Source organism: Manis javanica, chromosome 4, assembly GCF_040802235.1.
Source record: "Manis javanica isolate MJ-LG chromosome 4, MJ_LKY, whole genome shotgun sequence".
Lineage (NCBI taxonomy): Eukaryota > Metazoa > Chordata > Mammalia > Pholidota > Manidae > Manis > Manis javanica.
The window spans coordinates 27,063,790-27,079,532 of NC_133159.1; the positions used below are offsets into that span (position 1 = coordinate 27,063,790).

Sequence of the window (15,743 nt, forward strand, 5' to 3'; positions counted from 1 at the left end):
AGCATAAAAGAAATGAATAGGTTTTGAAAAAGGGAGCAATAAACACCATTGGATTAGCAAGTGGATTAGAAGTGCAATGTCTTACAAACCATGCATAAAAGAAAGGCAGAGCTATTTTCACATGAACTCCCAACCAGTTATTCCTCTGAAACCTACAATTGCCTAAGGGCACAAATCACTGCTAGGGTCCAGTCAAATGCTTGCTGACCAGCGGCAGGAACACCACCACATTACCAAGATCCAAGTGGTTTGTTACAGAATCAAAGGGTAACAGCCCAAGGAGAGAACACACACCCCCACAATACTTGACAAATGAAAATCTAGAAAAGCTTGCAATAGTTCTGGCACTTAGGGCGTTACAAGTACACCCGAAATAAAAGCACTCTCTGTTGCAGCAGCTGTTCAGAGAGAGCAGGGGGTAATGTTTACTTAATACTTCAGGTTGATGGGGGATGTATCATAGTTCAGTCTGTCAGCTACATACGTGGAACTCCATTTATGTACACAGCGATAAGATATGTTTGAACAACGACAGAGCACGTCTCAAACAGCCTATTCAGCTGGTATGAGTAATCAAGAATAAAGCTCTAAAAAAAAAGAAGTCTCAGATATTTGGGAAAGTTACAGAACAGACTGCCATGAATAGCTTTGCTTATATTTGCAGACACTGTTTTCCAAATAGCTGGAAAAATGAACAGATTGTTCTGGGAGGTCGTCTTTCCAATTTGTTCCAATAGCTTGCAGTCTATTAATTACAGAAAGCACAAGGAGAGTCAGCTAAAGCACTTCATTAACTGCATCTTTTGTCGGTTGACTCAACTAACAAGAGATGAGAGAAGGCAAAGCTTTCCTGGGATCCCGCCAGAGGTCTTCTCTTCTGACTGCATTTCCCCTTTGTGGTTACTGCTGCCAGCACAGGACCCCTCTATGGGACCTAATTTTCCAAGTCCGGAAGAAGACAGGTTTCCCATCATAATTTACACATCGTGCTCAACCCCGCCCCCCTTAATCTGCATCAATTTTCTATCTTGGTTGGGGAAACCAAACACCATTGACAGCAGCTAGAGGGAGGCTGCAGAAGCCGAGGCAGGAAGGGCAGCAGCACCTGGTGCCCCGTCTTTCTGACCGTCGGGGATATCGGGGAGAGAGGGAGCTGCATGACCAGGCATGGGCCAGAAGGAAGGGGGAGGTTCAGCCTGGACTCGAGCTCCGCACCTGCAAAGCTAGAAGCAGCTGGCTGCCCTAGCCAGGCCAGGAGCGCCACCTCCGGGTCCGAACACCAGGCCGGCACCCCTTCAGAAATCCCGTCCCGCTTGCCCCTCCCCGGAGCTCGTAGTCCTCGGCCTAGCAGCCAGCCGCCCCCGGCCACCTACCGGGGCTCAGAGCCACACAGGGGGGCCCCGGCTCTCGGCGGCCTCCGCCTCCTCCCGGTCCATGGGGTCGGGGCCCCAACCTTCGCTCCCCTCACGCTGAGGAGGAAGAGGAAGAAAGCAGTGCGGGTTCCCCACCCGGACAGCACCCTCTCGCCTCAGCGTCCCCGGACTGCGACAGCGGCCGGAAGCACCGCCTCCGCCCTTCTCCCTGGGCTCAACCCGGAAACACACTCCTCACGCTACCTAGCCTTCTACTCCCCGGAAACTCAATTCCAGCCGCGAGGCCGAGGGGGAGGAGGGGCAGTACTAGGGGTAGAGCTACGCACGAGCAAAGGAACCTGGGCCCCCAGGCTGTCGCCTCCCGTTCTCCAAAGTCTGGACCTTCGCTGCTCCGCCAGAGCCCCCAGCCCCCGACTCGGGCAATACCCACAAGCAAGATGGCGGCAAAGGTAGCGCTCCCTACGGCTTAGCGCCCAGCCGTGCCATTGGCCAGAGCCTGGAGTGAACCCGCCGCGGATTGGCCGCGAGCGCTGCGGGGGTGGGGGTGGAGCTGCAGCCGCTAGGAGCCCGAGTGGGCAACGCTGCGTGAGCAGCGGCCCCAGGCTCCCGGAGCATCGCGGTGGGAGAAGACTTCGCCGCTCGGGGCCGCAGCCTGGTGAGCTCAGCCCCCTTCAGGCCCTCCCATACATCCCAGCCGGGGCCTCTCCGAGCTGGCGCTGATCGATGCCGACACACCCCGGGGACCCTATCGCGATTCCATCGCGCCATATCGCGACATCGTCGTGCCCTGTCGAGACTCCATTTTGTCACAGCCCTTTCAATATATAGCTTTTTAAAAAAATTTTTGCCCCTTCATCGTTCGGGGCTATCCCATGTCGTGATTTTGCCGTGATCTCTCCGTGACATCACCGCCCCATCGTGAAGTGTGATCTCATCGCCGCCCTGTCGTGACTTCATCAATGTCGTGTTGTGACCTGGCTGCGGCGGGACAGGTGGTGACCGCCAGGAACCCTCCTCCCCTTCTCATCTCCCCATCTCAGCAGCCCCACTTCGATTATCCGGCTTTTGGATTCTCCGTTGTCCTGGGTGCTACTCGGGACCCCTTCTTGCTTCTCCAGCCCCTGCGGGCGTGTGCAGGCTGTAGCAGGCGGGAAGGGCGAGGAGAGGGAGTGTGATGGGTTAATGCCGCTGCAGCTTCTGCCCGAGGGAGGGAAGGGAGAGGAGGAAAGTAGCCTGTGGGGGCGACTCAGAGCCCTGACTGGAGGGGTGGGGTCCCCAGAGGGGCCTCCAAGCCTACTCTGATCAGCGCCCTGCAGCCTCACTTCTGCTGAAGCTTGTCTTCTGCCTCTTCAGAGGAAGGGAGGAGAAAGGAAACCTAGGATGCCCTTTTCCTTTATGTCAGCCTGAGTCCGGATAATCGAACTTGACCCATGTATGTCTCCATTCCTCCCTGTATGTCCTCAGTGCTCCCTCCTTGTTTGCCTGGTGAAGAGAGATAAAACCATGTCTCTAGTGCCAGGGGGCAGCTGAGCATTGGGGTCAACCCCGTTGCCCCACCAGGAGGTTGGTGGGGAGAGATGTCCAGCTGAGTAGCAGGATGCATGGTCCCTCTTTCCCACTTTCTGGAGGTGACCTTGGACCAGGGTCCCTTCTTCATCCCTAAGGATTTGAGAGTTCAGACCCTTCAGGGGGCTCTGCCAAGAAAGGTCAGTCCTGAGGAGCCCATCCCTCCTGATCCTCCCCTCCCTCTCTGTACTAATCCCTCCCTCCCTCCATCCTCCATTCCCACCCAGCCCCCACCCTTCCTCTGCAGAGGGATGCTCAGTCCCTCTTGTGTTCACAGTTGGGCAAGGCGGGCATCATGGCCTCGGATTGCGAGCCAGCTCTGAACCAGGCAGAGGGCCGGAACCCCACCCTGGAGCGCTACCTGGGAGCCCTCCGTGAGGCCAAGAATGACAGCGAGCAGTTTGCAGCCCTGCTGCTAGTAAGGAACTGACTGAAAATCGGGAGGTGGGAAGAGCTGGGTGGTTGGGCCCCCTAGGAATGGGGTCAGCAAGTGAAAGAGCCAAGTGGTTGGGCCCCCCAGGAATGGGGTCAGCAAGTCTCTGGGGATGTATAGGTGCTGCTAGCAACCCTGCAGGCTCCACAGAAGGCCCACGATGCCTACCTTTGGACCCTTCTTTGCTCCTCTGAGTATGGAGCAAAGAGGATAATGAGGGTGCAGGCTTGTGGCTCTAGGAGCCTTGGAGGAGGCTGCCTGGGTCTGCTCTCTGGGGCGTCCCAGAGCAGATGGGAGCTGACTCATAGGATAACAGCAGCAGGTAGTAACTAGTGCAGAGTATTGAGGGCTGGGAATGATTGTTCTGGGGGTGGAGAGAGTGGCAGGACTGGAAGTGATTGGGAAGGGGTCCCAGAGGATGGCTGGGATGGTTATAGGGAGGTTGAGGGTGGGTGGGGACCTGCTGCAGGGCTTAGCCCTGTCAGAGGAACCTAAGCTGGGGACAGCAGAGCAGGAGCTGCAGTGCTGGGAAGGGGGGTAGGTGTGGGGGGGTGAAGAGAGGAGGGAGTACAGCCGCTGCTTGTTTGCCATGGCAACAGGGAGAAGGCTCTGGAGTCAAGGGCTCACACTGCAGAAGAGGAGGTGTTTAGGGGAAATGTAAGGGGAAATGTTTTGACAGCAGAGAGGCGAGACACGGGAGCCATTTCCCCTGAGAAGGTGGCGGGAATGGATCAGAGACTTCTCTGGAGGGAGCCATTGGGGAGGGACCCTAAATCCTTGGAGGATTTTAAGCATTGAGCTCTAAGCCCCTTTTGCCTCAGGTTGTGGGCATCTAGATTAGACAAGAGGGAGAACTTCCTGACTGCCCAGGTGATGAAACAGCAGAATGAGTAGGTGAGGAAGACTGGACCTCCCTGCCATGGAGATAATCACAGATGAGGGATCCCAGGGATCACACCTCTCTGTCTCTGGGGAGAAGGAACTAGATGAATGACTTCTGGGAGGCTTCCTAACCCTAGAGGGAATCCTGTTATGTAACCTAATCCTGCTAATGGTCATTGCCTGGGGTGCAGGGGACAGTCTTCAGCACCTCTTCCTTTCGTCCTGCTGATAGCACCTACCCCCCACCCCCCACTTAGGTGACCAAGGCAGTCAAAGCAGGTGACATTGATGCCAAAACTCGGCGGCGGATCTTCGATGCCGTAGGCTTCACCTTCCCCAATCGTCTCCTGACCACCAAGGAGGCACCAGACGGATGCCCCGACCATGTTCTTCGGGCCCTGGGTGTGGCCCTGCTAGCCTGCTTCTGCAGTGATCCTGAACTGGCCGCCCACCCCCAGGTCCTGAACAAGATTCCCATTCTTAGCACCTTCCTCACAGCCCGGGGGGACCCTGACGATGCTGCCCGCCGTTCCATGATTGATGACACCTACCAGTGCCTGACGGCTGTGGCAGGCACACCCCGTGGGCCCCGCCACCTCATTGCTGGTGGTACTGTGTCTGCCCTGTGTCAGGCATATCTTGGGCACGGCTATGGCTTTGACCAGGCCCTGGCACTCCTGGTGGGGCTACTGGCTGCTGCTGAGACACAGTGCTGGAAGGAGGCAGAGCCTGACCTGCTGGCCGTGTTGCGGGGCCTCAGCGAAGATTTCCAGAAAGCCGAGGATGCCAGCAAGTTCGAGCTCTGCCAGCTTCTGCCCCTCTTTCTGCCCCCGACAACTGTGCCCTCTGAATGCCTCCGAGATCTTCAGGCCGGGTTGGCACGCATCTTGGGCAGCAAGCTGAGCTCCTGGCAGCGCAACCCAGCACTGAAGCTGGCTGCCCGTCTGGCGCACGCCTGTGGCTCCGACTGGATCCCGGCGGGCAGCTCCGGGAGCAAGTTCCTGGCCCTGCTGGTGAATCTGGCGTGCGTGGAGGTACGGCTGGCTCTTGAGGAGACAGGCACAGAGGTAAAAGAAGATGTGGTGACTGCCTGCTATGCCCTCATGGAGTTGGGGATCCAGGAATGCACCCGCTGTGAGCAGTCACTGCTAAAGGAGCCACAGAAGGTGCAGCTCGTGAGCATCATGAAGGAGGCCATCGGGGCTGTCATCTACTACCTGCAGCAGGTGAGGGAGCCTGGTGGGGGGGTACCCAGAAGGCAAGGGAAAGGGGGAAGTGAAACTCCTGCACCCCAGTGTAACATGGAGACAATTAAAATGCACGCTGAGCGCTGATCTGTGCACTCCAGGGAGTAGTGTGTGGCCCAGCTTCCCTCTCCTTCCTTCCCTGAGCTGCCACACCAGCACCATACCACACACCATATGTGCACGCACATCACAGTACACACACGCACGCACACAACACAGTAACCTCCCACTCACAACCCTCCCCCCAGTACACACACACACACAAATCGAAGCAGTCTGTTCTACTTGGTCTATGGCATTGTTTTACACACATACACACAAAAGCTTGTAATGTTGCGAGGAAAAGGAGCAGGACTGCCTGGTTCCTGGCCTCTGTAGAGGTTCAGCTAACTCCACCCAGGTCCAGGCTGCTGTGGAGGGAGTGTCTACTTAGCTTTGGACTTGTGGGTTTCTGTCTAGCCTTGAGATACTTGAAAGTTGGGGGCCAGGGAGATGCAAGTTGAGTCCCAGCAAGTGTGGGGGCATATGTCTTCTGAAGTCCAGTTTGCTCAGCAGACTTGCCCCGAGGGCCTGCTCCATGCCAGGGCCCCTGTTGGATGTGTCCCTACCCTGTGCTAGGTGCTGGGTACAGAGGGCCTGCCTTTGAAAGGCTCATGGGCCAGAGTTCCCTTCTAGTCGTGTCATTCCTAGGCTGGCTAGCATGCTGTACAGGCAGGGGAGGGTCTGTGGTCCTGCTCCATCTCAAGGGGGTTTTATGGCAACAGGTAGGGCCAGAGAAGCAGAAGGAGCCCTTTGTGTTTGCTTCTGTGCGGATCTTGGGCGCCTGGCTGGCTGAGGAGACCTCATCCCTGCGCAAGGAAGTCTGCCAGCTGCTGCCCTTCCTCGTCCGCTATGCCAAGGCCCTCTACGAGGAGGCCGAGGAGGCCAATGACCTCTCCCAGCAGGTGGCCACCCTGGCCATCTCCCCCACTACCCCGGGGCCCACCTGGCCAGGGGATGCTCTCCGGTGAGTTGATAGCTAAAGTCTGTCCAGTCAGACTGTTCTTAAAAAAAAAAGCGTAACAGGGACTCCTCCCCTCCCCGCAAACTGGGCTGTGCTGGGCTTCCTGAGTGGGGCATGAGATTTCCTTTAGGATTGTTTCTGTTTGTTCTGGGGGGCTTATTCCCACAGGACTCCTCTGCTGTTAAGTCTCCCTTGCCAACCGCAGATTTCTCTGTGAAGAGAGAACTCAGGCTTATGAGCATCTACTACATGCCATTTTGCCATGCCCTTTACCAGAATGATCTCATTTGCACTGCAAGCAGATCTCTGACATAAGTCTCATCTGTGTCTTCAGGATGAGGAAACTAAGACTCAAGGAGGTTAAAATAACTTGCCCTCACTCACACTGTGTGGCGGAACCCAAGTTTGAGCCTAGGCCTGTGCAACTCCAAAGGTGGTGCTTTTTCTATGGTACCTATGAGGGATGTGTTCTCCCCTACTTCTATTTCTCTTAGATGGGGTGCCCCTAAAAAGGGAAGCTTTGTGCCTTCATCTCTCTCCACCCCTTACATATCTGTCCTTTTCACACTTCCAGGCTCCTTCTGCCCGGCTGGTGCCACCTGACGGTCGAAGATGGACCCCGGGAGATCCTGATCAAGGAGGGAGCCCCCTCACTTCTATGCAAGTATTTCCTTCAGCAGTGGGAACTCACATCCCCTGGCCATGACACCTCAGTGCTGCCTGACAGCGTGGAGATCGGCCTGCAGACCTGCTGCCACATCTTCCTCAACCTTGTGGTCACCGCACCGGGGCTGATCAAGTGAGGCCTGGGAGGAGGTCGGAGAAAGCAAGGGGGGGCTGCTCACACTTGCCTCAGATCCCAGTCTCCTGCTTTGCTTCCTGTGCCCATGGGTTCCTCTTTGTGTTTGAATGAAAGGGTCCCAGAACAGACAGAGCCACCCCACACAAAGATTTGGAACCCAGGGAATGTCTGCCTGCTCCAGCCATAACCCAGTCTCTGCTCTCCATATGCCATGAATGAGACCCAAAGTTAACTCTTCGCCCTGCTGCTTAATTTCTTGCCAAGCCCTAGCCTGGTGGAGCTGGGAGCCCAGGATCCCTAGTTCACCCAGGGCTTGATCTAGCTCATGTAACCCTACCACCCCATCTTTTCTTCCCTTTCTCCCCAGGCGAGATGCCTGCTTCACATCTCTTATGAACACCCTGATGACATCGCTGCCCGCCCTAGTACAGCAGCATGGGAGGCTGCTCCTGGCTGCCAATGTGGCCACACTGGGCCTCCTCATGGCCCGGCTCCTCAGCACCTCTCCAGGTAAGCCCCAGGGACGCAGCCCTAACGGAAAGGGGCAGGGAACCTGGGTGGTGCACCTGCTGTATTCTAGACGTAGTCACCATTTTCAGAAAATGGTTTTACAGAATTTTCCAGCCAAGAGGAAGTCTCTGAAGTATATCTCCAACCCCCACTGCACCCTACCCTTCTTCCCAAAATGATAACACTCTCTTCCTTCTGAAGACTTTTAAGGCAAGGTCTGGTGGGTGTAAGTACAGGCCTGCTCAGAGGCACAGCATAGGCCCCTGGAATCCCAAGCAACCCAAGGAATTTGAATCCAGTATTTTCAAGGTGGAGCCGCCCCCACCCAGGCCTTGAGTCAGAAACCTGACTTCTCTCCATTGAGGTTTTTCTCTGCTCAGCACTTCACCTCCCTTGTGACAGGCTTCAGTGCTCAGCGCTCCTCTGCACATACCTTCTCCCCAGCCTGGCCACCCTCTGGCTGTGTGCAGGGGGAGGGGCATCCCCTCCAGCCCTCTGTGTCTCCCACTTTGGCCGTGGGAGTCTGCTTGGGTCCCTCTGTCCCCGCCTGTTCCCTGCGCCCCATCTGTCAGGTTGGAGTTGCTGAGCAGATGCCTGGGAACAGGGTGTAACGAGCCCGTACCTCAGCTGCCTCGGTGTTCCCTGTGCTGGGATCCCTCAGGGTATCCAGCAGTGGCAAGGGGAGCCAGTCCCAGTGAACTAGGAGCCCTCCCTGCACTCTGGCCCTCATGCTCCCTCAGTCCTACTACAGCCCCTGAGTAGAGCCCCGGTGCTGTTCATGTACAAATGCCACCAAGTTAGACTAAGAGCCTCCCAGAAAGGGTCTGAAGGACAGGGCCAAGAGGTGATCCCCTGCACAGCAGGTCGGCAAAGCCCTGGTCCCCTTCACCTCGTCCTCTCTGGCGCCCTCTTCTGGCTCAGTAATCACATTGGCTCAGCCTCCTGAGCCTGCTGAGCTGGAGAGCCAGCTATTCCCCTTACTGCTCTGGCTACAGGAAGGTCTGACCACAAGGTTGTATACACCAAAAGTATGACATTTAATTCTCAGAACAGAGTTCTGAGAATAGCATTTTGGCCCCGTTTTAATACGTGAAGAAACGAGACCAGAAAAGTGAATTACCCAAGGTAACATGGTGAAGTCGAGGTAGGGTTTAGGCCCAGATAGACAGACTCCAGGCTGTGCTTCAGCTCCCCGAGTTTGTCCACACAGGAGAGGAAAGTGAGGGTTTGGCAAAGTAGCTGGCTCATCTGGTTCATGTCCCCACTCCCGCCTTCCCTTCCAGCTCTTCAGGGAACACCAGCATCCCGAGGTTTCTTCGCAGCCGCCATCCTCTTCCTGTCACAGTCCCACGTGGCCCGGGCCACACCTGGCTCAGACCAGGCAGTGCTGGCCCTATCCCCTGAATATGAGGGCATCTGGGCCGATCTGCAGGAGCTCTGGTTCCTGGGCATGCAGGCCTTCACTGGCTGCGTGCCGCTGCTGCCCTGGCTGGCCCCAGCTGCCCTGCGTTCCCGCTGGCCGCAGGAGCTGCTTCAGCTGCTAGGCAGCGTCAGCCCCAACTCCGTCAAGCCTGAAATGGTCGCCGCCTATCAGGGTGTCCTGGTGGAGTTGGCACGGGCCAACCGGCTGTGCCGGGAGGCCATGAGGCTGCAGGCAGGAGAGGAGACGGCCAGCCACTACCGCATGGCCGCCCTGGAGCAGTGCCTGTCAGAGCCCTGAAGGGGTGTCCACTGGGGACAGATCCAGGGGCGGGCAGTGAGGAAAGGAGGGAGGAGGCATCTTCCCTGAAACCCCCAAACTGGACCCCCCTTCCCCAAGCTCTCCCCCCAACATCCCAGCTTTCTGGCTTTTCCAAGGGCAAGGGCATAGTGCCCACCCCTCAAGTGTAAGGAACTGCATCCCGCCTTCCAGGTCCCATGGGGACAGGGGTCGGCTTGAAAATCAACATGGCTGTCCCTGCCAGGCCAGGGAAGGTTGGAGCAGCCCCCAGGGAGGGGGAGTACTAGGTGTTATTGTGTCCTAATCTGGCTCCCCAGCAGGAGGGAGGCCCAGGGTGGGACAGGGCTGGCAGGAAATGGCTGCCTCAGCCCATGTGCCCTGCCGGCCAGGGTGTGGGCTCCCCTTGGCTATGGTGCCCCTCTGGCCTCCCAGGTCCACGTCCTTTAAATTGGCCATTTGGCTTTTGCCCATGGCCCCTTGAGCAGAGAGCAGGCTCAGGCTGTTGACATCTCAGTTCTTCCTATCAACTTCAGTGACCCAGGATCTGATATGCCCCATCCTTCCAAGTAAACCTGGGGCAGACAGACCTGGGTGGGGGGACATCTCCTTCCACCTGAGCTTCCTTGAGGGGACCCAGGAGTCCTCAGGCCCTGGTCTCTAAAGCTTCTGTGTCGTTTTGTAGCAGAGTGACAATAGGGAACAGGGGAGGGTATTTATTTTTTGTCCATCCATATCCTTTCTTGGACACCTCGGCATCTGATCCCTGCACCCCTGGTGCCATCTGGCCTGGTTAGAGCCAGGAAAAGGAGGGACATTTCCCCAGAATCCGCATGTTCCCCTAGTGATTGCAGCCCATCGCCATTGTGGTGCCTGGCTTTAACCCCCACCCATGCTTACGATTCCTTTCTGCAGAGAGACGCGACTGGCGGCTCTAGCAGAAACTACCTTTCTCATGAACCCAGGGGGCCCCCAATCTGATCCTGTGCTTCCCTTTCCCCCCTCCCCCAGTATGTTCTGTGATCACCAAGTTCAAAGCTGTGCACATGTGGACACTCAATAAATGTTCACTGGTGACAAGATGGCCCTTGTGTGGTCTTTCTTGCACCTTCTATCCTGGTTTCCAGGAGCTCAAAAACTACCATTTGCTGAACACATGCCCTGCTAAGTACACTTCACAGGTGTAATCTCATACAGTCTGCCCAAGCATCCTATGAAACAGGTATTACTGTGCCATTTTTACAGAAGAAACTTAGGCATGGGTAAGCGATTTACTCAAGGTATTGCAGCTGATAAGTGCAGAGTCAAGACTCCACACAGGCCATCCAACTTCTCAGCCCACACCCTTCATTGCTAGAGCAGGGTTGCAAATTCAGATGTGGTCAGGCCCAGTGGGGGCTCTGGTGCTCTCATATACAAATAAATTGCCGCCCCTCCATTTCAGCAGGTTGTTGCCAAGTGGCCCTGCCACATCCTCTAATTTTCGAAGAAAAGTTACAAGTCCTAATTTTTATGTGAAATCTGGTTTTTGAATGTTGATCATTTTTTAGAAAAAAAATCAAATCACTACTGCCTCAACAGAACATTTGCAGGCCAACTGTGGCTTTTAAGCAACCAGCTGGTCACCTCTGTTCTATTCCAAGAAAGAAGGCCGAGAGCTTTGGCAGAAGACTGGAGCCCATCACCCACCACCTTACCAGGCCTGAGTCAAAGCTGCCAGGTTGGAGCCAGACTAGCTCCAGCCCATACTCCACAGACTCCCCTCAGCCTAGGCCCTCTAGCCTATAAGCATTCACTGAGCATGTCCTAAGTCCCCACCTGTGGTTGGCTATTGCAGAGACAGGGACATTTGTTGTTTTATCAAATGTACTGGAAGTCATTTCTTAGCATGGATTTTCTAGGGCAAACATAAAAAGACAGACCTTACCTTAAAAGAGCTTAAAAGCAGAAGGGAAATAGACAAGGCAACAGCCCCTAGAGGTATAGGCGGTTGCTTCTATGGGAGCCTGAATATAGTATGGATGAAGCATGAGAGTCTCTCAGCCCAGCCAAGTCTGGGAAAACAGAGGAAGTATGCTTGGAGACCTGAGGGTGGGGAGGGGCTTGCCAGGTAGACAAGCCCAGGAACAGCAGGTATAAAGGCATGTGAACCTGGGACTTGCAAGTGGCTCATGATTGCTACAGTGGAGGATGTGAGGTAGGGGTGGTGGAAGATGAGGCTGAACAGGTGGGCGTGGACCAGATCTTACAAGTCCTGCTGATGTGCAGTGCTAAGAAATAAGGTTTCATATTGCTTACTGCTTTCTGTGGTCTGGGGCTCAGAGAGAGGTCTGGATGAGTGACAAATTTGGGAGTTGTCAGTATAGAGTGTCCTTAAAGTTATGGAAGTGACTGAGATCATCTAAGGACACGAAAAGAGAAGAGAAGGGTCTCAGAGCAAGTTGCATCCACCCTTGGTCCCTGCTCTCAAAGTATTCTCCCTTGTGCAGTGGGGGAGCCAACCCTGAAGAAAGCCTCATAACACAAAGCAGACTGGGTTTTGTACTTAAGTGAGGGATGGTCAGAGGGTTCTGGGCTCCAGAATAGGGAGAGGGCTAGGCTAACTTGGCAAGACCATCTTGCCCGAGCTGCAGTTGCAAAGCTAAGTCACAAGGTGGCACCTCAGCATCTTGTGCCAGATTTCCCACACCCTGCGGACAATCAGGCAGGCCCCCAAAAGGAGGCTGTCAAAGGCTGGGAGGAGGGTGGCTGTGTCAACAATAACCTTAACATAAAGTCCAGTGCAAGCTCACTTTTTGAAAAGAGAGGGAAAGATTTGAGCCTGGGAGAAAAGCTATATGCCAAGTATGCCAAATGGAAGTCCATGTATATTTGAACATGTGCACTTACATGTCAATATATGTCCTGTGTTCCTATGTGTATGTGTTTCCCATAAGTGCCTCTGTGCATGGTGTGTGTCGCGTGTGCTGAGGAACGTCTCCATGTGTACTCTTATGCACCTCAGAGGCCTCCATGTGTATGCATGTGTCCCAGAAAGTGGGCAACCAGCAATGACCACCTCCGTGCCTCAGAAAGTGAAGAGTCCCTTGGTCCTGAAAGATAAGGGCAACAGTATCTGCAGCCATAGGCTCTGAAGTTTCAGAAGCCTCCAAACCAGCAGCAGATCATGGAGAAGGTTACTCTTTCCAGGAGCCATAAGCAAAATTATTTATCAGGTGACCTCCTCAGATTATACCTCATATGTCTAGAGACATGTTCACACGACAGGGTCCTAAAGGATTCCTCAACAGGCTCATCCATCATTTATTTAATAAGCATTCACTGAGCACCTTCCATGCAGTGTAGAACACATTTTCTGTTTTTCATTTCATCATCTTCTCATCAAGTAGTTCTTGAAGCAAGAAAGGAAAATTCATTGCTGCTGTGAAGAGCCTGAACCACTGATTAGGCTGCTTAAACTTTTTTCACCTTAAGATGGGCCATGGGAAGTACCGAGAGTTTTCAGTAGGGAGATAAGATAGTCCAGCCACTCTTGTTGCTTAATGGAATTGGAATAGGATCAGAAAGCTATAGATGGAAGGTAGGAGATCAGTTAAAGGGCTGTTGCAATGGTCTAAGCAGTAGTTCTTTTATTTTTATTTATTTATTATTTTGATATCATTAATGTACATTACTTGAACATTATGGCTACTAGACTCCCCCCATCAAGTTCCACACACACACCCCACCACAGTCTCTGTCCATCAGCACAGTAAGATGCTATAGAATCATTACTGGTCTTCTCTATATATACTTAAGCAGTAGTTCTTAATATTACTGTGCTTCTTAATACATACAGGTTTATTAAAACACAGATTGCTGGGCCCCACACCCAGAGTTACTGACTCAGTAGGTCTGGGGTGGAGTCTGAAAACTGGCATTTTTAACAAGTTTGCAGATGTTGTAGGTGATAGTGGCACAGAGACCACTCTTTGAGAACTTCTGGTCTATGAGAAAGAGTATGGTAGCTTAAGGTGCTGACAGAGGCATAGAGATATTTAAAGGTTAGAAATGACAACACTATGAGGATTAGCTTCTAAGGGTGAGGGAAAGGTCTGAGTCTGGGATGACACTGTTTTTAATTTTAAGGATGGTGGTCCCATTTACAGAACTGTAGAACATAAGAGGAGAAGCTGGCTGGGGTTGGTGGTAGGGGTGGAAGAGATGTTAGTTCAGTTTGGGACTTGAGAAGTTTCACATGGCTGCAACGAGATGTCTGGAGACAATATCCAGCTGGCAATTGCATTTATGGGTCTGAATTTCTACTGAGAGACACAGCACCAGGTAGTCATTAATGTCTTGGGAGGGGATAAACCCACTCATGAAGAGTGTAGATAGGAAGAAAAGGCAGAAGCTTCAACCTGAGATGGAATACCTGACATTAAGGATGTGGATGAAAAGACAGAAAGAAGAAAAGATACAGGGATAGAAAGGGGGAAAATGGGGCAAGAAGGAGGTTTTTTTAAGCTGCAGGGCAGTAGGGTGAGGAAAATCGAAGAAGACTGCAGCCCATCCTGTCATTCTGGCTTTCCCAAGCCGGCTGGAGGGAGCAGAGAGCCCCAGAGCTGGACACAGCCAGCTGCAGTCTTGCTCGCTGCTCCTCGACTTCTCCCAAAAGGGTCCACCAACCTGCACAGCATGCACTGACACAACTACACCTGTCCCGGAACCTCACATCCCACGTCCTATGGCTGAAGGTGAGGGCAAGGGAAGAGGGGTCTTGCTACAGACTCACACCCACATATAGGGGCACACACAAACATATCCAGAACTCTGATCTGTATTGGGCACAACAGCTGCAGATCTACCCAATTCTGCTTCATCCACCACCCTAGCTTGTGTTTGTAGCCTCCAGAAAGTTCTTTTTGATGTATCCTTGGCTGTTTCTAGCCTCCTCCCTCTCCTGGAGCCCTGAGGCTGAGATGACCCAGACCTGAGCTCTGTGCCTTCTGTGATACCCCCCTCAAGTCTCCATGTGAGTTCCATAGGTTAATGGTGCTACCTCTGTCTCCTTTCTTCTCTAGTCTAGATCAATACTTGTACCTTCATTTTCTTCTACTTGACTAGAAAGGGACTAAGAAAATATCTAGTTCTCTCTGCACTCCCCTACTTTTTGTTGAAGTTGCAGAAACTGAGGTCAGAGAGGAAAGGAGGCTTGCCCAGAATCACAGGTCAATCAGAGTCAAGACTAGGCACCCAAGTCTAGGACAATTTGGAATAGAAATTCGGAGCACAGATCGAGGTTAGAAGCAGACAAGACCAGCTTTGCCACTTCACTGTCTACTTAATCTTGGGCACATCAGTTCACTTCTCTGTGCCTTATCTTCCCTGCCTGGGAATGAGGATGATAAGAGCATCTATCTCATAGGACTATTGTCAGGTTAATTAACTCAATGGTCCTCAACATGAACATTGTCTGGCACACTCTGTGTTTAAGTATTTCTGTGATTATTTCTACTATACCCTGGTCTGAGCATCTACTTGCTTTTTAAAAAAATATCTTCCTTCTGCTTTCTTAAGTCCTATTCATCTTTCCATCCTTCTTGTTTCCCTTACTTCCCTGTCCCTGTTTCTCAGTAGGGAAGAGAGTTGGGTTTGGGGAGAATGATGGAGTGACTGCAGAGACTGGAACATGCTTGTGAGCCAGCTAGTGCCTGCTGTGTTAAAACACTCGGTCAGCAGTCTACACATGTTAGAAACAACTGCACATCATCCACGTGTGTCAGTTACACACAAATTCGCTCTACAATCTCTAGGTGAGACAGGCCCACACTCAACCAGCCCAGGCCCTCCTGGCTTCAGAAACATCTTGAGTCCCTCTCAGGTGGAGCTCATGCCCAATGCCAGTTCCAAGCAATTCTGGCCAATTTGTGTCTCCCAACCTCTCAGACTCTGGCTTAGCATTGAGAGTTATTAATCCTGGGGAAGCCTGAGTGAAGTGGGCTCTGATCTGAAACATTCAGAGTCTGTCAACCCCCTCCCACATGCACATGCACGCTCACGCACGGGCACTTGAGCCAGTGGGCTTGTGTCCTGCACATTCACTCACTGCCCACCTCATCCATAGTCTGGTGAGGTGGTTGGTGAAAAGACAGATACCCATTTTACAGACAAAGAAGCTGAGGCCAAAGAAGAGTGCTTTGCTCAAAGGCAAAGGTTCGGTAGACCAAG

At 53.3% G+C, this 15,743-nt stretch overlaps 2 protein-coding genes across 6 annotated transcripts in view; one reads left to right on the forward strand and one right to left on the reverse strand.

Moving 5' to 3' along the window:
* The window catches only part of KIAA0319L (KIAA0319 like), a 107,623-nt gene extending 105,786 nt beyond the window's left edge, over positions 1 to 1,837 (reverse strand). Inside the window, exon 1 of one of the 3 annotated variants that reach the window (XM_073233621.1) lies at positions 1,700 to 1,837. The gene's annotated coding sequence lies outside the window, so the exon portion shown is untranslated. Of the gene's footprint in view, positions 1 to 1,373; positions 1,641 to 1,699 lie in introns of those variants that run through there. The other 2 variants (XM_073233623.1, XM_073233620.1) reach the window with 2 other exon arrangements.
* Positions 1,838 to 1,892: 55 nt separating this feature from the next.
* On the forward strand, positions 1,893 to 10,615 carry NCDN (neurochondrin). 3 transcript variants are annotated; one of them, XM_017658411.3, is made up of 7 exons: positions 1,893 to 2,028; positions 3,217 to 3,357; positions 4,512 to 5,480; positions 6,266 to 6,507; positions 7,079 to 7,303; positions 7,674 to 7,816; positions 9,100 to 10,615. In XM_017658411.3, the coding sequence occupies exons 2-7, from the start codon at positions 3,235 to 3,237 to the stop codon at positions 9,534 to 9,536; spliced, it is 2,139 nt and encodes a 712-aa protein (XP_017513900.1). In that variant the 5' UTR covers positions 1,893 to 2,028; positions 3,217 to 3,234; the 3' UTR covers positions 9,537 to 10,615. The 3 variants fall into 3 exon arrangements, with proteins under 3 accessions (XP_017513900.1, XP_017513899.1, XP_036877217.2); XM_017658410.3 differs by having other exon boundaries at positions 1,981 to 2,365; XM_037021322.2 differs by lacking the exon at positions 1,893 to 2,028 and adding an exon at positions 2,588 to 3,079.
* Positions 10,616 to 15,743: the final 5,128 nt, after the last annotated feature.